Raw genomic sequence first — 24,177 nt, forward strand, 5'->3', positions numbered from 1 at the left:
ATATTTCCGACTTCATTGATTTTTAATAGTAGACCAACTATCTATGGTGATGATGGCACCTTCACAAAATTTCAAGAATTGTGCCTTCTATAGCACGTGTTTATGAGCAAGAATTTTTCAAGAACATTGGCAATATTAAAAATTTTCGGCTTCTAAGAACTTAAGAAATACAACTTGTCAGTCGATAATGTCAAACGAAAATAAGCAACTGACGATCAGGTCTTTTCTTTTTATACGCCCACATGGAAATGTGGACATACTTTGTCGTCGCCCCTGTCCGTCCGTCCGTCGTCCGTCCTTCCACATTTCATGTATGTAGGTCCTACGATAGAGAATACAGCTTTAATCTGATCTTGATGAAACTGTGTATGCATGTATATATTGATGAGATCTCGGTCATGTTCGAAATTGGTAGTAATCGGATGAACGGCTTCAAAGTTATTGCCCTTGTAAAAACGCGGGATGCAATTTTTATCTGATCTTGATGAAAATTAGTATGCATGTATATGTTGTTAAGATCTCGATCAAGTAAGAAATTGGTAATAATAGGTTGAAAGGTTTCAGAGTTATTGCCCTTGACTTAGTAAAAACGCTTGTATACATAAAGGCTAAATTTTTTATCCGATCTTGATGAAACTTAGTATGCTTGCAGATATTGATAAGACCTCAGTCAAGTTGAAAATTGGTAATAATCTGATGAATGATTTCAGGGTTAGTTCCCTTCACTTAGTAGAAACACGCCAAAGTTGGCTTGTTTGAATTTGGTCATAATCGGATGAATGGTTTTAGAGTTATTGCCCTTGACTTTGTTAAAACGCTTCAAATTTGGCTTGTAGTCCTGATACAGAGTGCAGTTTAAAGATTTTGGCCAATGGACTTAAAACCTAAACCATCAAGTTTTCATCGGAAACACGCAAAAATACGATAAGAAAAATTAAAGATATAAACAACAAATGTTAATGATCCTTTCTATCCTAGCCAAACCTCTTGGCATTAGATTAATGAGACTTTTCGCGCGTTCCAAAATCGCCTTGCCGGCTGAGGTAGGCTTATTAAATATTTCTTAGCTCCTGCAGTTTTTGTTTGCTTCCTATAGAGGTCCTGTTTTAGATATATTTTCATGTAGCCTAAATGATTTACAACGTTTTGATAATAAAAATTTTGAAATATACTGCCACTTTGACCACTTTTTATTCCTTTTCTCTTAGATATTTCATTAACCATTAGGCCTAGTTGACCAGACGACTGTTATTTGTCAATTGTGATAAAATTTGAAGCAACACCGTTCACGACAGGTATAGAACTAAGTAATTTCCTTTTTGAGATTAATACAGCCTATATTTGTATAATGGGTCGATTGCACGGGTCAAAGCGTCCGCATATGATCAGTATGGTAGCATCCTGTTCGATAACTTCAAAATGGTTCTCAGTGCAAATATTTATGAAATGCAGTATTTAGTTTTTAACAACGAACAAAGTTTTTATTTGTTAAAAGAAATTTTAATACAAAATTAATAATAATTCATGTTGCATTATGTTTATTGAAAAATATTATTATTCGTTTTTTAAATTATACTGGTATAGTATTTTAAGACACCAAGGAGACGGCGCTGAATTCAAGATGGCAGCCTCCATGAGAAACACGATTTTACTTTATTAAGCGCATTTGTTTTGACGCAGATGCTATTATAACTTTATTTGACTTTTCAACAATGATCACCTGCAGAAAAACACACGTAACATGGTGTGTTCTACGCCATATCAGATCTTTGTATTCAACTGTGAATGACAATCACAGCATAGTGAGCCTGTTTTCGAAAACAGGGAACTGGGTAAATAATAAATTATATTGTCATTGACGTCATTGACCATATTATGGTTTGGATAAATTAATTACGTAATACATGCATTTTGTTAGCAGTGATTCTAAGTGGCGGAACCAGGGTGTTCAGTCAACCTGTTTACATGTCAACTCGTCTACAGTTAACTCTTCCACAACATCGAGTTAACCTGTCAACAACTCGAGTCAACCTGTCTACTCAAATCATAAACACGGGGACAAGTGTCTAATCTATGCGTCTAATTTAATGAGGCTTATGTGATAAAGCATGTGGTTTTAGTGGAATTGCTTTTATCTTGATTTTACCAATTCCATTTTGATCTACAAATATGGGATAATTGTTTGCATAATCTACTTGAAGGTTCATCTAACTCATTATTTGACTGATTATTGATCTCAATATGAATTACATTGCAAACATTTTCCTCAATTCCAGGCTACAGAATTGAACAATGATGTTAGAATAGAGATTGAAAATCATTGGAAACCTCAACTGAAAGAACATGACATTAAATACAGATCATTACAGACATCAGATAAGGTAAATCTACTGTAGATATGACAGGTTTACCAAATATTCTTTATACGAAAAAATCTGCTCTTGAGTTACAATAACTTATGTATTGGATACAACAGAGTAGTGGGTTTTCATGTTATATAAATTCCTGCAGGGAATGTTTTTAAGTATCAGAAATTTTATATATAATTTCCTTGGGATCTTATATATAGGATTTTCTATGAGATATTTTATGAGATATAAAATCCAGCCAGAACAATAAGATGACGTCACAGGAGGTTTATAAGTTTAGAAAATGAAGTGCTGGTTTGTCAAAACGGCATGTTCAAGCAATAAAGAGTAAATGTGCTGCAGATAGTCATGTTTTTTGCTAATAGATTAAAATATAGATCTTAATATTTTATGCCATGTACTTTTTGCAGGTTACTAGTCCTGCCATCAATGACCTGACCAAATTCTTCATCAAATCATATTTGTTTCCTCAAAAATTTAATGCTAAACAATCAAAAAACAGTCCTATAGGAATTTACAAGAATGCACAATGACCAATAATAGGAGAAGTCTTGAAACATCTATATTTTACAAGGATTTACAAAGGTTCTTTTCTGCCAGCAGGTTCTTGGCCAAACCTCTTGGCATTGATTTTTCTAGGATTATTCATACCCATTTACAGCTGGGTCAACTAGAATTATGAGTGAACGTAACTTATTATGAGTGAGATTAGAACTCACAGCCACCATTTGCTTGACATAACCAAGCAAATGGCGTCCTTTGAAGAACCAATGCTCTTACCATCTGTGCTATAGAACCCCATATTTGATTGATATTTGATTTGTTTATTTTAGTCAGAGAAAGAAAAGTTTTATGTGTTATCTATGTTCCCCTACCCTAGTGGTAGTTTACACATGGGACATGTACGTGTCTATACTATTAGTGATGCAATGGCTAGATTCAATAGATTGGGAGGAAAGGAGGTAAGGCTCTCTATATAAAACATGTTTGCAAGCAATGCTTATTCCAGATCTATTTAGATGGTGTTATGTATCGATACTTGACAATATCAAGTATTTGTTCAAACTTTTCACATATACTAGACCTCATCCAAATGTTAAAACAGTTCGTTTCTTAAATGTAAGTGTGACAGCTGTAAGGTTATCGGCAATAAATTACTAGTAAAATTATTCTGTTATCTGAATTTATTCCGCAGTAAATAATCATTGAAGCTTTGAAGATAAAGAGCTACATTTTGTCTTTTACCCCATAATGCAATATCTATCGTATCATAGCTCCTGTATCGTGTTATGTATTGTATCGTGACATATTTGGTAATACCCAATGGACGTATCAATATTTGTTGTTCCTTTTCTCTAGGTGATTCATCCCATGGGTTGGGATGCTTTTGGTCTTCCAGCAGAGAATGCTGCTATTGAGAGAGGTGAAATACCCCAAGACTGGACAAAGAAGTATGTTTACTGAATTTCCACCATTCCATAACTAGGTTATTACGAATCTAAATAAAATCAAATTGTTTTTATTCTTCTGATTTTTATTATTCTCCATTGTACAATAGAGACAAAGAAAAATATCAAAAAAAAAAGAAAGTAAATTGTGATCTTATTTTTAGACATGTTACCTAAGTTACAGTAGGCTGATATTTTAATATTTTTTGAAAAGAAAAATTTTGTCAGGTTTTGTAACTTACGTTGTTTGTCATTACTATCAAGGATATCAATTTATTACTGCAATGATTAAGTGAAGAACTACCCTCTTTCTTTGCCTTACTCAATATCATCGATATATACAGGTAGCCGCAATGGCTCAGTGAGGTACACGCTTGATTGCTAACCTTGTTGAAGGTGCAATCAGTGGAAAAAAGTGTCTAGACATTCAGATAGAACAATAAACCAAGGCCCTGTGTACGTTAATGAAAACGAGTAGATTTATTCCTATGTCCTGACAAAAATTTACGTCATTGCACACTTCATGGCAATGGCATTGCCAGTCTTAATTAGCCCAATTAGGTACAGAAGAGAAGGACGTAACTCGTTCATTTTTTATTGTGAATGCTCTCTTATCAGTTGTTTCTTAATTCAATTAACCCTTGCAGATAAGAATGTGTAAATAGTTGAAATAGACTTGAAGAAATTACTGAATAGATTGGAAATGAAATTTAGAATTTGTTCCACTAAGCACTTGTTGGTGGTATCAGGGCAGTAAATGTTTTATTTTCAAGTGTATCTTAATACAAATTAAATTTTATTTTATGAAGAAATATTGAAAGTATGAAGAAACAACTAGAAGATTTGTGCTGTAGTTTTGATTGGGACAGAGTAAGTACTTAAGTGCTTTTCTTTTTAAAGGGATTGTTAAGGGTTTTTTTTAGATCTTATGTGTATGGGTGAAAACTAATAACATCAATTGCACCATTTCAATTTTCTGTCAGACGTTTGTTTTTGTTTTTCCTGCAATTCCACAAATAATAGGAGTTCGAATGACATCACTAATTGCAAAATTTATCTGTATCACCTTTAGGATTAGTGACGTCATCAAACATCAAACATCAAACATTAAGTCTGACTGAAAAATTGGAAAGGTGCAAATTGATGCAATAAGCATCCCTGATATACATCCAAATTTAGGAAAATCTCTTTAAGTCTCAAAGATGCTCTACAATATCTCAGTTCTTTTTTCTTGTATGGTTTCTATTTATGAAATTTTGAGAATTATAAATTTTTGAATTTAATTTGACTGTATCTACAGGAGCTGGCCACATGTGATCCTAAATATTATAAATGGACGCAGTATATATTTCTAAAAATGTTTGAAGCTGGTTTGGTTTATAGAAAACAGGTATTGTAGACTTTTATCTGTACCGATTGTCTTTTTATGAACCCACATGAATATGTTTAATAATGTTGCCCCCGTAAAGTCCTTATGTGATAGAAGCAAATTTTGCGGAGGTTACGTCATAAAACACTTAGTTTTAGCAAAATTGCAGAAACCAAAGACGTCTGATTGACAATTGGAATGGTGCAAATTGATGCTATCAGTGTCCCTGATACGCATACAAATTTAAGGAAACCTCTTTAAAATCCCTTTAAGATGGTAAAATCTGCCTCTGTACCCCACATATGAATAATTTTAATTCCTCACTGGGAATCCTACCTTTTGTGAACAGAGTTTTCCTGTGATTGATCTTTCATATAAGATACATGTTGATGATGATAATGCACATAATGCCAAACAAAATTTGCCTGGCAACAAGATTTACTATCAAGTTGTATGATCATCCAATTTTTTTTTATTATGATTCAAGTTAAGACATAGTTATTTTCTTGATTGGTATATTAATAATATAGTTTCTAGTGGGATGTTCTTGTTATTGAAGTTTATATCAAGATTTGTTCTGGGAACTTACATTCTTGTTTATACTGGTACAACTTGAATAGTAAATATGATACTTAGTGGGTATATATCTGAAACATGTGTATTTCTGTATCTTGTTTGTTTCAACTTGTTCTCATGTGAATTCCTCGTTGCTCAACTTATCCATGACATATTCAAAAACCAAATTTGAGCAGATTATTAGCAAAATTTCCCCTTTTGCCCACTGATTTAATTCTTGTGAACAATCAGGGCCTTACATTCCATTTCCTGTATCACTTCACAGCTTTCTTCAGTCAAAAATTATCAGGAGCATTTAGGTGCTTCAACCAAGTAATAAACTCAAAATCAGTCATCAGTCATTATTTTTCTGGGAGCTGGGGATGTTTGCTCACTAACCTGAAGGTCCAGGGTTCGATCTCGGCATAGGTTGAGATGATAACTTCGGATTTGGCAACTCAGTAACCTCCTGTCAGTGATGCAGGTAAGAGGGTCTGGCATAGAAAAAGTGTTTAGTCGTTCGGCTGTGCACATTATAGACCCAGGACAGTTGAAATTTTCAACTTGAAAATCAAAATAGAGTTGGCTAATGCAGGAGCTCTGGCAAAATTTCCATCAGTGCACACTGCATGCCATTGCTCATCTTCATTAGCCCAATTAGGTGCAGAGGAGTAGAATCTAAAACTAAATTCATTTCATTATTTTCCTATCCTCATTTGTCTTTCCATGTTTTTAGTTAGAAGCTCTGCATGTTGATGATGATAATGCTCATAATGCCAAACAAAATTTGCTTGGCAACAAGATTTACTATCAAGTTGTAAGATCATCCAATTTTCTTTTGATTATGATTCAAGTTAAGACATAGTTATTTTCTTGATTGGTATATTAGTAATATAGTTTCCAGTGGGATGTTCTTGTTATTGAAGTTTATATCAAGATTTATTGTGGAAACTAACAGATCTATATAAAATTTGACAACTTGAATAGTTAATATGATGTTTAGTGGGCATATATCTGAAACTTGTATTCTTCTTTTCCTTGAATATTTCAAAGTAATCACCAAGTACCTATCGATGCTGAATTACGTCCATATTTTAAATTTTATTAGTTCTATTTTGAAAAGAAGTGATTTGATTTATTAAAAATGCTATATTTCAAATATCATTTCTGCAAGTTATGGTTTCAATAAAGCCAAACCTTTCTTGCTGTCCATTTGCTGAAAATATTTTTACCATATTGTTCTTTAAAGGGTAAGTCCACCATTTTTGGAGATTGTTTTGGGTCTTGTATATATGTAAATAATCTTCAGAAATACCATAATTCCTCCAAAAAAAATCTAACTAGAAATTTCACTTTGTAATTCTACACGTCTTTACGAGCTGTGAACACTATTATTGATTAGCTTAGCTGAAATTCTCGTTTCTAAGATTAACTTTCGATTGGTCAAACAGATTGCGAAGCAAGATTTCATCCTGGTGATGGTTGCCCCCTGCCAATATCCTGATACAAACAAAACTGTTAGTGGCTGTATGTTACCATGGTGGGCAACTATCTTAATTTAGTTAGATATCCTTCACAAATTTGATATTTTTATACACACTGATAAAGATTGGTTGAGATTTAGGTAATTTTCAAACTCATGATAAAGTTAGAGCAACAGGGACTAAAAAATCATTAAAAGTCATTACAATTAGACTCTGCTCTTGTTTTTTTGTATCAATAACCTTTGACCTGACCTGCTTTAACCAAAAAGCTAACAAAAACAGGAAAGTTTGGTCTGATTTTAATGAATGGCCAATGAACAACGTAAAGTTTCAAATGTCAATGATGAATGATGTAAAAGGTTTGAGAAGTCTAAATACACAAGTCTATTTGGATACAACTTAAATGGTTGTCTGTTGTCAGAATATATATGTTGTCATATTCTAAGTTACAATATTAACATTATAGACAATATGATACAATATCTAGATCATAGAATAACTGATGATTTTCAAAGTACTAAAATTGTCTTCTTCTAATGATCAACATTTGAAATTACTTAAACCATTTAAACTGGTACTAAATATCTTGTGATGACTTCATTGATTACCCTTGATTTCTGAGACATTTATTCCTTTTCATGCTGCATTCCATTTCTTTCAAAATTCAATGACACCACTTAACCATTCTGATAACAATGCATATACTGACAAGCTATTATTTTATTTTAATCCCAAGGCTGAAGTTAACTGGGACCCCATTGATCAAACTGTACTAGCTGATGAACAGATTAATGAAGAGGGGTTGTCATGGCGATCTGGTGCAAAAGTGGAAAAGAGAAATTTACCACAGTGGTACATTCAGACTACCAAATATGCTAAGGTATGAATCAAACTTTTATGTAGCTTATCCTTTCAATGGCTCAGGGTACCTTATTCTTGAAAATTTTACAATCAAATTTAGTGATTGACCAATCAGATGTCCGAAACACTAAAATGATTTGTGGTCAATATTTATTCGCTTATAAGTGCAGTTTCTTGTTATATCTACAGAAGAAAGGAATAGAACTGGTTCCTTAATTATTATTCTTGATTATTCAAAGGGGAATTTACAATCCTTGTAAGCATGAGAATAGTCAGGTTGTGAACTGGTTTTTCAGATTTGCAGATTCATGGCTTGTTTGAATGCTTTGCCTTCATGTTTCAGTCATTGATAGATGGTTTAAGTGAAGTAAATGCTGATCTATGGGGAGATGTTATTTCTAATCAGAAGAACTGGATTGGTAAATTAGCATATCCTATTCATTTTAAATATAAGGTATGTTTATAACATAGCTCATATTAGGAACTTAAAGTCTTAAAATCTTGTGCTCAATTTCTTTCTGAAGGTTAATTTATATATATTCCTCGTGTACAGATTGAAATTCCATTTAATGAACTAATGAAATTATAATGCTCTTAGAATTTCTTATCAAAGAAAGATTTGCCAGTTTTAAGAGAATTGGAATATCAGCCTTAAAATAGTACGGATAGTCTAAGAATGACTTTGTGTTGATGAAAATATAAACATGGGTACACATTATTTTGTCAAATTTAGTTGAAATTTCTAGAGAAATTTGTTTCTTTTCAATGTAATCAAAGACATTCTAAGACTAACAGTAATATCTGATATTCCAATTCTCTTGAAAAATAGAGAACAATTCAAAAAACCCTTTTGCCTTACTCAGGCAATAATTATTCATAAAAACCACTCATTGTTGTTGGTCAACCAGTCAGTGTTTGAATAATCTTGATAGTTGCTGGAAGTAGTTGTGTTCTTGAAAGTTACTTGATTTGAGGACCAATTTTAGGTGAATGGTCAAGTACAAGAAGACTGTCTAACTGTAAAGATGACTCATTTAGAATATATCTATGGAATATCTCATATTAACATTACTTCTCTACATCCATTGTTTCAAATATATCAGGTAAGTTCTTTACTTTATACATTGTTATTTGAAGAGGAAAAAACTATTTGTAGAATGAATCTTGAGATTGGAAGGGGAAATCAGGTTAGGAAAGGGAAATGTGGACGTATATTGTCGTCGCCCCTGTCCGTCGGTCCGTCAACATTTCTTGTGAACACAATAGAGACTACAGTTTTTAACTGATATTAATGAAATTTAGTATGATCATTTATATTGATAAGATCTTGGTCAAGTTGGGATCTGAAGATCTTTCGATGAACGGTTTTTGAGTTATTGCCCTTGACTTCAGGAAAACGCGTCAAAATTTGTTTGTGAACACATTGGACTACAGTTTTTAATTGATTTTATTGAAACATTGTTTTATCATGTATATTGATCAGATAATTTGATGTATTTGGGTTATTGATATTGATTTTTAAAAATTTTGTTGAATTTCTCAGCATAAATAACTGGCAGTATATATATATATTATTGAATTCAAACTATTTAAATTTCTTTATTGTCAGAAAATTCATACTTTAGTCACTAAAGAATGTTTTATCATTTCTGACAGCTGCCAGTAGGCGTATGTTACCTTGCCTGACAAGCTATCTTGTTTATTTATAGGATAAAGGCTGTGATATATCATCAGGTATGTATTGAATATACTGTATATTATTACAATCTACAGCTTGTAACAATGAAACTCTTTAGAGTTTGGACATTGGGTAACTTTTTATGATAATTTAATGTAATATAATAATACCTTGCCTATGGTGTTTTGATACCTAAAACCCAGATACTTCTATAACTATCAATTATATGCATAAATTTGTAAGATCAAAAATTTGAATATTGATGAGACCACACTATTTTAATCATTATTTAATGACTGTATGTATATATAGCATCAACTTTTAATGATCTTTGATTAATGCCAATGATATTGTAGACTGTATTACTGCTGTTCATCCATTAACTGATAGTGATATTCCTGTCTATTATACTGAGCAATCTATACAATTAGATAATACTGCTGCTAGACAAGATTCTCATGTTGGTAAGATAACAGAATTTTCTATTCATATTACTTCTATATAACTCATTATGCTGGTTAGATAACAGAATTTTCTATTTATACTACTCTGAACTCTATATAACTCACGTGCTGGTAAGATAACAGAATTTTCTATTCATATTACTCTGAACTCTATATAACTCATTATACTGGTTAGATAACAGAATTTTCTATTCATAGTAATTCTATATAACTCATTATGCTGGTAAGCTAACAGAATTTTCTATTTATATTACTCTGAACTCTATAAGACTCACATGCTGCTCAGATATCAGAATTTTCTATTCATATTACTCTGAACTCTATATAATTCATTATGCTGGTAAGATAACAGAATTTTCTGTTGATATTACTCTGAACTCTATATATTGCATGCTGATAAGATAACAGAATTTTCTGATTGATAATACTATGAACTCTATATATTGCATGCTGGTAATATGACAGAGGTCTAAATTCATATTACTCTGAAATCTTTTGTGAGGTACCAAATGATAAAATCTTCAAGACTAACATTTCTTATCCTTAATTGTTTTGGACCAAGTATCAATCACAATTGTCAAATGCAGATGTCCTTATCAACACTGCATTTTGGTTAAAAAACAAAAAAGAAGTGTTAGTTCAGACAGATCAATCATTGACGTAATCCTATCAGTTAAAGTGCTAGATAGATGATTGAAAATAATATTGTCTACAGTTAATTTGTATACATTTTTAAAAAAATTGAAATCTTTATATATATAGTAAGCTTATATGTATATGTTTAATTGTAGCAATACCAAGTATCAATAGCAGTGATCAATTAGAAGCTGACAGATTAGGTCTATCATGGATTGATGTAATAGACAGTAAAGCTAAAATTGTCAACTCAAATCAGGTAACTTTTAAAATGGTCCCTAAAAAAAAATGAAGCCGATTCTATATTCTTGAATTAAAGAAAAGGAAAAAATTCCTGAGCAATGGTTATCTCCATGGAAGCATGAACATTTTTTGAAGTGAAACACAATATTTTTGGCTATGATGAAAATCATTGCAAAGATCTGTGGCCAAGGATCACTTAAAATGCAAGTTGTTCTCCTGAATCGTTTTTTCTTTCTTATGGACAGCTGTTAAAGTGATGCCATCTTGCAACACTTGCTTTCAGATTTCTGGATTAAAGTCAGAAGAAGCCTGCCATGAAGTTTTACAAATGTTACAGGTAGGCCTAATAGTAATAAAATTTCTCTTTATGTGAACTCTCCAAATAGAATGTTGTCTTGCCATGTGTTCAATAACTGTAATAAACAGAACCTAATGTTCTAATAGGGGTTGGCTTTTAAAGGATTGATTGGATTCAGAGATAAAACACACTCAATGAAGTTATGACCTCCATCTTTATTCAGGCTAGCCACCTATTCCCTCAAGGGGGATAACTCTTTATACAGACTTGATACTTAAAGACCACAATATTATAGATCATGATAATAGAATATGACCAAAATTCTTTATAAGAAATAAAATTCAACTATATAAATTGTCTTTTTGACTGAAAATGTTTCTTTTTGTAGAGCGATTTTCTTACTGAATAAATTTCTATTGAAACTAGAACATAATTTTGAACAAATAAAATTTCTTTATATGCCCACATCTCTCTATGTGGATGTATATTGTCGACACCCCTGTCCATCCTTCGGTCTGTCCGTCAACATTTGCTTGTAAACGCTCTCAAAACTAGATTTTTTTAATGGAATCAAATGAAATTCGGTATGTGTATACATATTCATAAAACGAAGATCACGTTCGAATTTGAGCTATTTTTGACCGTTAAAAGCAGAGTTATTGCCCTTGCCCCAAAATCTTGAATATATGTATATGGCTGTGGTCCACTATCTTTTGAAGTTTGGTTCCTTATGGGTTGGTGTAAATTTCCATTTGAAAATATGAATGTATTTTTAGGTTTAAATTTCCATTTGACAGTTTTATTAGATCTAGACATGTATTTGACAACTTGTATTTGGCTGTCAATTTTCATTTTGAATGGCATGACTAACCTAGTGTTTTATTGGTAGGAAAAGAAAATGTTAGGAGAAGTTACTAGTAGTAGACTAACAGATTGGTTAATATCTAGACAACGGTACTGGGGTACACCCATACCTATTATTCATTGTCCAAAATGTCAGGTAAGTGCTTCAGACTTATTAATCTGTATTACTCTCCAAATCAGTTCTAAATTTCTTATTGAATAGCATTCTGTCTAACTGAGCTGTTGATATACCTATAACAGTTATCTGAGGCTTTGAACAGCTTTATAGCTTTTTGACACATGGTTTGGAACAGGTGTAGGCTATTTTAAAAGTAAATGTAGGCACTTTTGGATCATGGAGATGATTCTCTGCAGAAGTGTGCACAATTTGTGATGATAGGGATCTTATTCTTCAAAATGTTATCCAGACATTGCATATTGCTTAAGTATAAAAGGAGAGGTTGCCCAATCCTATTATGTTAATAAATATTGTTTATACAAAAAAAAAAATGTATAAAATTAATTTTGTCTCACTTGTGGCTTTCTTTTAGTTATTGCTTATAATAAATACATGTCTGACTGAATCGACAGAAATTACATCTTATAACTCAAAGACAATGTGACATTTCAAATTTTACCATTCTCGCCCAAACTATAAGTGAATAGTTTGCAATGACTGGAAATTGGAAGTAACTTTACTTTAAATGTTTATTATATTATAGTATGTGCCAGTGAATATAGAAGATCTGCCGGTAGAATTACCTAGAGTCAAACAATTATCTAATAAAGGCTCTTCACCATTATCACAAATAGAAGAATGGGTCAACTGTCAGTGTCCAAAGTAAGTCATCCATTAATACATGTTAAGAATAGTTCTGTTTCTCAACCTTTTGGAAGTTTATGCTGATATCCATCACCAAATGGAACCAAAAGGCTCATTGATCGACAAAGGTTCCAGTTAGTCAAATATCAAGGCCTAGGTTATTACCAAATATTTATTGTAATATTTTATTAAAATCTTCTCTTGTAACCAGGGTTCGGAAGCCATGAAAGGAACCACCTGAAATATGTCTGATGAAGGTTATTTATGACTTGAATATAATACAGTGTTTAAAATGTATTGAATGTATTGAATGACCAACAGCTTGCTATATGTACCTTCTAATATTATATACAATATTTTCAGATGTGTTGGAGATGCTAAAAGAGAAACTGATACAATGGATACATTTGTTGATTCTTCATGGTATTATTTACGATATTTAGATGTTAACAATCAACAATTACCAGTCAGTAAACAACTAGCTGATCAGTATTTACCTGTTGATTTATATATAGGTGGTAAAGAACATGGTAGGTACAGTAATCACTTGTAAAAAGAAGAACATTTTTTTTATACGCCCACACGTTAGTATGGGCATATATTGTAGTTGCCCCTGTTTTACAGATAACATTTAGCTCTTTATCAAGCTGCTGGTGGGCGTATTCGCTTGTGAGACTTTCCTTACTGATCTAGAGGGTAAAAACTATTTATATAGTATATAAATGATCTTAAACAGATGCTTGTGTAATATGAAGTTTATGAAATGAGTTGCCAGATTTAGTAATGAATATTTAATCTGGCAACTCATTTCATAAATTGCTTAAGACATAAGAAAACACAGATTTTCCTTAAATTCCTTGTTCTTTTCCATGAAGGACATCCATTTTGAGGTCAGTCTTTTTACATCTTTCTACAAAATGGCCTTGCGTGTGACAAAAAAAGATCTTGGTAAAAACAATCATGTGATTACTAAATTGAAACATTTAGTCAATTTATGTTATTCGGACCAATTTCATGCCCTTTGCATTCAATTCCAACCGATTCATCAACTTCAAGAATGTTCTGTTTACACGGAACATAAATACATGATCTAATTTGCATAATCATTAACCATTGCCACAAGTTTTTTTTATATTTATGAACCCATCTTTTGTACTTGCTTTAATTTGGCTAGTCAGGCATCAAGGTGATAATTCTTACATTCTTTCAAGGAATAGTGATTCAAATAGTAAAAAGTGTGAAAAACACTGTGAATCAATCCCATCATGTTAGAACTTGACAATTGTGTAAAAACTTTGATAAGTTATGACCAATGTTGTTTAAAGTACATTCAATGCCAAATAAATTGAGCAAAATTTTTTTTCAGCTGTCTTACATCTGTATTTTGCAAGATTTTTTAACCATTTCCTTAACGATATTGGTATTTTGAAACATAGAGAACCATTTATTGACCTTTTGACCCAGGGTATGGTGTTAGGTCAAAGTTGCCAGGTCAAGTCAACAGGTCAATATGTTCCTGCAGATCAGGTAAACATTAAAGGTAAGTTCATCTTGATATGTTGTTTTTCACAATAGGCTGTTATTCTGGTCGAAAGGCTTTGTGGAAACTGTGGTGGCTCAGTGAGTTAGACACTTGTTCGCTAACCTGAAGGTCCAGGGTTCAATCCTGACATAGGCTGAGATATGTACCTTCGGATTTTTTTCCCTCTGTCAGTGATGCAGGTCGGAGGAAATGATTTGGAAAAAACTTGGGGATGGACAATAAAGGCTGTGATTGTTTAAGATCCGTCAGTTGGAAATTAAAAAGAGCAGGCTAATAATGATGCCCTGGCAAAATTTCCCTCATAGCACACTGCATGGAGTTGTCCGTCTGGTGCAGAAAAGTAGGACGTAAAACTCCACTTCATTTCTAAGGCTTTGTGATATTGATTGTCGTGGATATTTAGTCTCTGGTAGTATATTCCATTGATATATTGAAATATGGTTCTTCGTTTCATTGAATGATATTGTTGTTGAAAATGTTACTCCTCATTCAATTTGTCTTTTCATCAATATCATTAACAAGAGGTATATAGTTATCATGAAAATGAACTCTTTCAAACATTTAAGCACTATTTAAGGCCGTGTTATTTAACCTCAGTGAGATCCTACCTCCCCATAACAATTCTTCCAAATCTATTCCCCCCCTAAAATAGATCATTTTAAAAAAAAATGTATTTAACAATTAACCATGAATGGATATAAAATCATACTCTGTATCGAGTTGAATGTGACCCTTGGGTTGAAAGTTCTTGCACGATTTTCTGTATGAATGATGTAAATTTCAGTGGTACATCACCATGCTCATTTATCTTCAATGAACTACGTTTCATTATTCGCTCATCATAAACCGTGCTGAACTTGCACTCCAACAAATATGTGGTAGGAAATGGCAGCAATAAATTCCTCCCCAGCCTTCCCACCCCCCTCGGCAATAATTCTTCCCCTTGGTCTTCCAATTCCTGCTAAGATAGGAATTTTCCCCGGTTGAGAAGCACTTATATAAGGAATGTTTGTTTTCCTACGGCTTCATTTTGTCCATATAAATTATTCTACATGAAATCTAGAAAAAGAAATAGCATCACCGTAGGAAACTATAGGTTGTTACATAATTGCTTGAACTCTATGTCTTTCAGTATAAATGTACTATTAAATATAATCTTATTTCACTAGGTAATGGTGGTGTAGAAAAGGCTACTGGAGAACCTGTAGAGTTACAATGGGAAAAAATGAGTAAATCCAAATATAATGGTGTTGATCCACAGGTAATGTTATATTGTTATATGGATCATGTGATTTTTGCATACCAGTACTTACAGGGATTATAAAGAAGTTTTCTAAATTTTTTATGTGTATTGGGACATTGATAGCATCAATTTGCACCATTCCAATTTTAAATCAGATGTCTGTGGTTCCAGCAATTATACTTAAAACTAAATGTTTGATGACGTCACTAATCGCAATTTAGTGTCATTTGCAATAAGTGACATCATCAAACACTTAGATTTTAGTGGAATTGCAAGAACCACTCTGATTGAAAATTGAAATGGTGCAAATTCATGTTATCAGTGTCCCTGAAGGATTTAGAAAATGCTTTTTTATTCATTTTCTTTAGATTACAATTTAGTTGCTAGGTATTTTAAGAAGTGTCTACAGATATTACATTTCTTGGCAAGTTGTTTCTTTATATATCGATAAATTCATTAAGTGCAATTTAAACATTTTGTTTTTTAAAGGATGTAATTAAAGAATATGGAGTGGACCCAACAAGATTATGTATACTATCTAGTGTATCCCCAATGTCAAATAGATATTGGTCAGAAAAAGGTCAGTTAGTCTTTTGTAAACGGATTGTAAAGAGGTTTTCTAAATTTGATATGCCATCTTCATTAGACTACATGGTGCAGAAAAGTAGGACGTAAAACTCCATTCATTTCATTTCATTTCATTTCTGAATTTTATATGTGTATTGGGGACACATTTTCAGCTTTCCAATTTTTAATCAAACGTCTGTGGTTCTTGCAATTCCACAAAAACTAAGTGTTTGCTCATGTCACTAATTGCGAAGCAAATTTTGAGTTTAGTGACATCATCAAAAATTTAGCTTTTGTAAAATTGTTGAATCCACAGACGTCTGATTGAAAATTGGAATGCTGAAAATTGATGCTATCAGTGTCCCTGATACACATATAAAATTCAGAAAACCTATTATAATTAATTATATGCAATAAGAACATAATGATATGATTAAGAGTACATGATAATTCATTAAAAACACCAATTAATCAAAAAGTTTGCTTAATTTGACAATTAAAAAATAAGGAAACCCATCTTTAACTAAACTGATATATAACTAAATTTATTTCATATCCCAAACTTGAAAGTGAAAAAAGGTTCCATCAAAAATGGATATATATTTTTGGTTCAATGGATAAATTATATAAAAAATACTCAAATATTCATTGTACAATAGTAAGAATAAAGAATGATATAAACATTCACATGTAAGGGGAAGCCAATTTTCAAGTGATATACTGGAAACCTTATTTTAGTATATAAGTGTCCTTATGTGCATTGAATGAGTCACACTTCCAAACTCAGCGTTACTGCTTGCAAGATACATATATCATATCACGAGGTCTGTATCAATACTTGACGATACCTCTTAATTTCATAACAAAACCAAAAAAGTGGGGATTTTTTATAAGTTGGTGAATGGAATCACAAATTTTTTTCACTTGAATGAAATTGTTGGCAACTATTTATGAGCTAACAGCTCAACTACATTTCCAAATATCACAGTTATAAAGTTATGAATTAATATATATATAAAAACTTTGAAGATAAAATGTTAATTTTTATCCCATTACCCCTTATCGTGATATGTATTGTATCTTGACCCTTGTATCACAATACTTATTTTATTGTGGCATGATCGGCATTACCCAGCACCACTTGGAGTACAATCTCAATAAGTCTTGTGATAAGACTAAAACTTTTAGAAATTCTTTTATAAAATAACAGAATAAAGCACCACATTATTTTTTCATATATAACTTAATGATTTTGTCAGTGCTTTTTAAATGATATTTTCCCCAATATTTTAGAATATAAAGGAATATTGAAATGGCAGTATAGAATCTGGGTGTTGATAGGAGATTATATGAAATATAGTAAACAAGACTACACTACATCAACCTCAGATTTAATCCATTGGAATCAAGAACTATTTGAAGCCAGAAATTCATCTGTTCATGAGGTAAGTTAAATTTAAAGAATATGTAGCATCTGTGTAAATGTAAATATTGAAAATGAATTATTTTGTAATGTTTGAGAGGTTTTGAAGCTAGTTAGAGTGTTGGTTCTCTATGATATTTGCTAGGTTATATTGAACAAATGGTAGTTTTGGGTTCTAATCTTGGTTAGCGTGTGAAAGTAATGACCTCACTCATGATTCCAGTCAACCCATTTGTAAATTCCATTGGATAATCTGAGAAAGATCAACATCAAGAGGTTTGGCTAAGGATTAGCTTGTAGAAAAAGAGGCTTTGGGTACCTAAGTTGTTATCTTTATGAAATATAGTTGTTTCTTTCATAAATAATTTTAGATATTAACATTTCCCAACTTTAAAAGGCAAGTGTGGTTACTCATTGATTTAACCCTCATGTGGCTCAAAAACTATGGTGTTTAGGTATTTAGTATCAATAAATCAAATCTTCAATACTATTTGCACTTTACCATGTAAATACTAATTTTGGTTTAACCTTCATATGTGATGTTTTTGATGGGTTCAACAGCCATAATTAGAGTTAATATTTGTATATGTTCATAGGGTAATAATTGCATGTGCCATGGCAAAGAAAAGAATTAGTTTATAAATGTTTTGTAGGTCACATATAAATTAGAAAGAGTTGCTTTATAAATGTTTGTTTTGTAGGTCACATATAAAATGAGAAAGAGCTACTTTATAAATGTTTTGGTAACATATCAAATGAGAAAGAGTTATATTATAAATGATTAGTAGGTTACATATCAAATGAGAAAGAGTTATATTATAAATGTTTTGTAGGTAACATATCAAATGAGAAAGAGTTATATTATAAATGTTTAGTAGGTTACATATCAAATGAGAAAGAGTTATATTATAAATGTTTAGTAGGTTACATATCAAATGAGAAAGAGTTATATTATAAATGTTTTGTAGGTTACATATCAAGTGAGAAAGAGCTACTTTATAAATGTTTTGTAGGTAACATATCAAATGAGAAAGAGTTATATTATAAATGTTTTGTAGGTTGTTATATTATAAATGTTTTGTTGGTTACATATCAAATGAGAATGAGTTATATTATAAATGTTTAGTAGGTTACATATCAAATGAGAATGAGTTAAATTATAAATGTTTAGTAGGTTACATATCAAATGAGAATGAGTTAAATTATAAATGTTTAGTAGGTTACATATCAAATGAGAAAGAGTTATATTATAAATGTTTTGTAGGTTGTTATATTATAAATGTTTTGTAGGTAACATATCAAATGAGAAAGAATTACATGATAAATGCTGCCATTTCAAGATTACAGAAATTTACTAACATTTTGAAGGTAAATTAAAACATCCAGATATATTGATCTGAGGAACGAATTAATTTGAGGAATGAAGCTATTTTGAATTCTGTCTGAACCTACTTCTACTCACGTAGAATGCATTTTGAACTCCAATTTGTTTTATTGACTGCTGATGTGCAAAACTCACCATTGGAGTGGTCCCTATTAGTCCAGTTAGATCAAGATGAATAGGAGGTTTAACACTGTTACCTCATTGATATTGTAGAAATGTCCACCAGGTATTATGAGAAATTGTGAAGAGTTTGAGAGATGTTTAGCTGATCTAATAATAATGTTAGCTCCATTCTCTCCTATGTTTGCTTGTGAATACTGGGCTGGTGTGTCATCTACTGTTAATTTTACACATAGTTTATACCAATGGGTAAGTTTTCATTTTTAGTGTCAAATTAAGCAAACTTTTTGATTTATTGGTGTTTCTAATAAATTATCATATATTCTTAATCATTATCTTCTTATTGCATATAGTTAACAGTTTTAACCAATCATAAATATCCACGTTTGTACCGTCTGGATAAACAAAAATTGACTTTTTGACCTTTCTTGATCGGTCACTCGTTGGAATTCTGTTGGTAATTATCTTCTAATTATGAATTAATTAAGGACACGTGAGACAATCTGGTACTTTTCCAAGTCATTTGAACCCCTGCACTTTCTTTTCATATAGGTATTAGAATTTTTATTTTCATAAGTCAAAATAAAGGAACCCATCTTTAACTGCTTTACCCATTTTAACCCCAAGCTGTTCAATAAGGCTGTAAAAATAACATTAAAGTGCCAATTTGAAGAGAAAATGATTGAAATATTAATATTTAAAATGTATGTAATAATGTTTGTAGGACAGAATTGTATTAGACCAGACATGGCCTCTAGTTGATGATAATTACCAGTATGAAATGTCAATTAAAGTAAGTCACTTTCTTTACACAGAAATGTTACTCAGTTATGAAAAGCAGTCTGTAACACTAACCAATGTAAATATCCAAATCTTATGGCGAAAAGTGTGAGATACTGCTTTGTATACGCCCACATTATAATGTGGTGATTCCAAAAAGAAAAAACAGGCAGCAATAACCAATCACAGAAGACTTTTTGATGGGATCACCAATACCACTAGTAGTACAGCGATTCATTTGATGTATGATTTATTACACATTACAATGTGGTCGTATATTGTTGTCGCCCCCATCTTTTCGTCAGTCCATCCACAATTGACTTGTGAACACAATAGAGCTTTAATATGATTTTAATTCATTTATAATGATGAGATCTTGTTCAAGTTCAAAATTGATGATATTTCTATAAACTGGTTTTGAGTTATTACCCTTGACTTAGTAAAACGCATCAAAAATTGTTTGTGAATACTGTAGAGACTATAGTTTTCATCTGATTTTAATTAAATTTGGTATATAGGAGAACACAAAACTGATTTTAATGAAATCTGGTGTGATCATCAATTACAATGAGTTCTTGGAGCGGAATTTGAGTTATTGCCCTTGACTTAGTACAAACCATCATAAGTTGTTGGCTTGTGACATGTTATGTCAGAATTTTAATAAATTTTGTGTGTTTGATTAAATCAACAATATCTTTCACAAATTAGATTTTTGGTATGATTGGAAACAGATTGGTGACTGCCTTTGATATACTTTATATCTTTTTATCAGGAAAATTCTTGCTAGGCAACCATTTGTTCACCAATAGGGACATTCATGTTTCCTTACTAAACCCAGTACATAGGAAAAACCAACATGTTTTAGTCTCAAGACCTGGGAACTAAAACATATGAAAATGATTGTTAAATGTAGCCAAATATAGCTGATGAGATGAACTATGTTGGTCATATTAGTAACAATTATGGTGAAAATAAAGCCAAACTTCTTAATGTGTTTCTTGATGATCTATGCTCACTGGTAAAGTTTCAATTGATTGGCTTAGACAAAGTTTTGGGACATATGAATACAGAAATGTCTTTATAAAATTAACTTAGGCTGAAGACTACTAATGTTTGACTAACTGCATGTTGTGGTCAGTCTCAGTCCACAAATAAAAATTTTGTAAAACGTGGTACAGATGAGCCGAATTTAAAAAAATCAATTTGTAAAAAGTTTATATTTTTTTTTCTTCAGAAAAATGAGCGAGACCAGTTCAGTATAAAACTACCTTTAGGTAGACTAAATGATTGGACCTATGAAGAAGCAGTAGTTTTAGCTCAAAGTGACCCTCAATTTATGAAACACTTTAAAAATGTGCACATTAAGCATAAATCTTTTAGAATAGAAAAGGACTATAAAGCCTGGCTCACTATGCATGTGGGAAAAGAAAAGAAGACAAGGGAAAGCGAGAATATAGCGGATGAACATTTGAATGCTCATTCTTGAATTAAGGGATTATAACTTAAAAAAGAAGAAGTTACATTTGTAAGTTTTGTGTTTTTCTAACAGTGAATAAGTAAAACGAAACAACAATTTGGGTTCACACTGATCCTCTCTATCAGATTATTCTTGGCATTAATCTTTCCCAGATTATCTTTACCATTTACACCAAAGGCAAATGGAATAATTTATGGAGTTATAACTAATTCAAGTTCATCATACTATGACATGCTGACTAAGATTGGAACCCAAGACCACAATTTTCCAATGTTTTAACCAACAATGTGTAAACCCCTCAAAACCTGTAATAAAAAAGTTTTTCTGAAAATGGTAAATGTGTGTGGAATGTACTGTCTTCTCTTAAACTTGATATAGTACACCTTATAAAACCTTCGTCTCAACCCTCTAAACAGGCTAGGGTATTCATCAATATAATTTAATACAAAATAATCTTAATAGTAAAAAAAAAATATCAACAAAAATCAAAATACAGTAACAAAATATAGGTGTTCATACATGAATTGACATAATAATGTATGTATATTATACATAGTAACAAAACATATATATTTTTGCATTTTAAATTAGCATAACTTTTGATTTTGACATACTTACTAATAGTATATGCTTCCAGCTACATGTATTTGATATAACGTAACATTTGATTTAACATAAATCCTACTTACGTCCTACTTTTCTGAACAACAAGGATGTGACATAAAAACAAATGTAGATATGCTTACATGCATTTGATATAACAGATCATTTGATTTAACATAAAAACAAATATAGATATGCTACATGTATTTGATATAACGTAACATTTGATTTACCATAAATATAGATATGCTACATGTATTTGATATAACATAACATTTGATTTAACATAAAAACACATATAGATATGCTACATGTATTTGATATAACATAACATTTGATTTAATATAAAAACAAATATAGATATGCTACATGTATTTTATATAACATAACATTTGATATAACATAAAAACAATTATAGATATGCTGCATGTATTTGATATAACATAACATTTGATTCACCATAAATATAGATATGCTACATGTATTTGATATATTAACTTAGTTACAAAACAATATACTGTCATGTATATTGCATATTTAACGATATTTATGCAGTTTTGTTATTTGATTGTGTTTAATATTAAAGTAGTAACCTCCATTTCTGAAATGAGAATGGTTATGGTTCGCAATGCAACTGTGACTAGGTTTGCGTATCTTTTCTGGTCAGGAACAGTTTGGGACTACTCATATTATAGTACAATATGTAATAACACAGATTTACTTCAGCAAAACAGTCACACTTTAAGCTTAAGATCTCCTTTAACATATTCCGTCTTCATTAGCCCACAAGGTGCAGAAGAGTAGGACGTAAAACTCCATTCATTTCATTTCTCCTTTAACATAACGTGCACACTTTAAGCATCAGATCTCCTTCAACATGACAAGCACACCTTAAGCTTCAGATCTCCTTCAACAAAACGTGCACACTTTAATCTTCAGATCTCCTTCAACATAACGTGCACACTTTAATCTTCAGATCTCCTTCAACATGACAAGCACACTTTAATCTTCAGATCTCCTTCAACATAACGTGCACACTTTAATCTTCAGATCTCCTTCAACATACCATGCACGCTTTAAGCTTCAGATCTCCTTTAGCATAACATGCACACTTCAAGTTTCGGATTTGCACTTCAACATGACAAGCACACCTGAAGCTTCACATCTCCTTCAACATAACAGGCACACTTTAAGCTTCAGATTTGTACTTCAACATAACGTGTACTCTTCAAGCAATGAACCTCAACATGACGTGCACACTTTAAGCTCTAGATCTCCTTCAACATAACGTGCACACTTTAAGCTTTAGATCTCCTTCAACATGACAAGAACACTTTAAGCTTTAGATCTCCTTCAACATAACGTGCACACTTAAAGCTTCAGATCTCCTTCAACATAACGTGCACACTTTAAGCATCAGATCTCCTTCCACATGACAAGCACACTTTAAGCTTTAGATCTCCTTCAACATGACAAGAACACTTTAAGCTTTAGATCTCCTTCAGCATAACATGCACACTGTAAGTTTCGGATTTGCACTTCAACATGACAAGCACACTTTAAAGCTTGAAATCTGTATTTCAACATGACAAGCACACATAAAGCTTGAAATCTGTATTTCAACAAGACAAGCGCACTTGAAGCTTCAGGTCTCCTTCAACATAACACGCACTCTTAAAGCTTCAGATTTGTACTGCAACCTAACGGGTACACTTCAAGCTATGATCCTCAACATGACAAGCATACATCAGCTTTAGATCAGCAACACATCAAGCACACTTTAAGAGGCAACGTGTACGGAACTGATCCAAGAATCGATGAAAACATGAAAAGTATTACATAATTGTTGCATAGTTTTTGGATCTGTCATTTTTTAAAAATGCATCCATCATCACTGCTGAAAATCTTGACATGGAGAGTTGCAAATTAAGATCTTTCGGTACTAAAATATACAACAAATCTAATA

At 31.8% G+C, this 24,177-nt stretch overlaps 1 protein-coding gene across 1 annotated transcript; it reads left to right on the forward strand.

Annotated features, from left to right (window-relative positions):
• Nucleotides 1–1,609: 1,609 nt before the first annotated feature.
• On the forward strand, nt 1,610–21,713 carry LOTGIDRAFT_216293 (hypothetical protein). Its single transcript, XM_009058011.1, has 22 exons — nt 1,610–1,832; nt 2,277–2,381; nt 3,203–3,331; nt 3,729–3,820; nt 4,627–4,687; nt 5,118–5,207; nt 7,962–8,105; nt 8,430–8,540; nt 9,073–9,238; nt 10,121–10,228; nt 11,020–11,138; nt 12,301–12,409; nt 12,981–13,089; nt 13,435–13,601; nt 14,438–14,611; nt 15,784–15,875; nt 16,347–16,437; nt 17,718–17,869; nt 19,138–19,215; nt 19,445–19,600; nt 20,076–20,144; nt 21,366–21,713. The coding sequence occupies exons 1-22, from the start codon at nt 1,713–1,715 to the stop codon at nt 21,615–21,617; spliced, it is 2,694 nt and encodes an 897-aa protein (XP_009056259.1). The 5' UTR covers nt 1,610–1,712; the 3' UTR covers nt 21,618–21,713.
• The last annotated feature ends 2,464 nt before the right edge of the window (nt 21,714–24,177 follow it).

This window comes from Lottia gigantea (assembly GCF_000327385.1).
Source record: "Lottia gigantea unplaced genomic scaffold LOTGIsca_32, whole genome shotgun sequence".
Lineage (NCBI taxonomy): Eukaryota > Metazoa > Mollusca > Gastropoda > Lottiidae > Lottia > Lottia gigantea.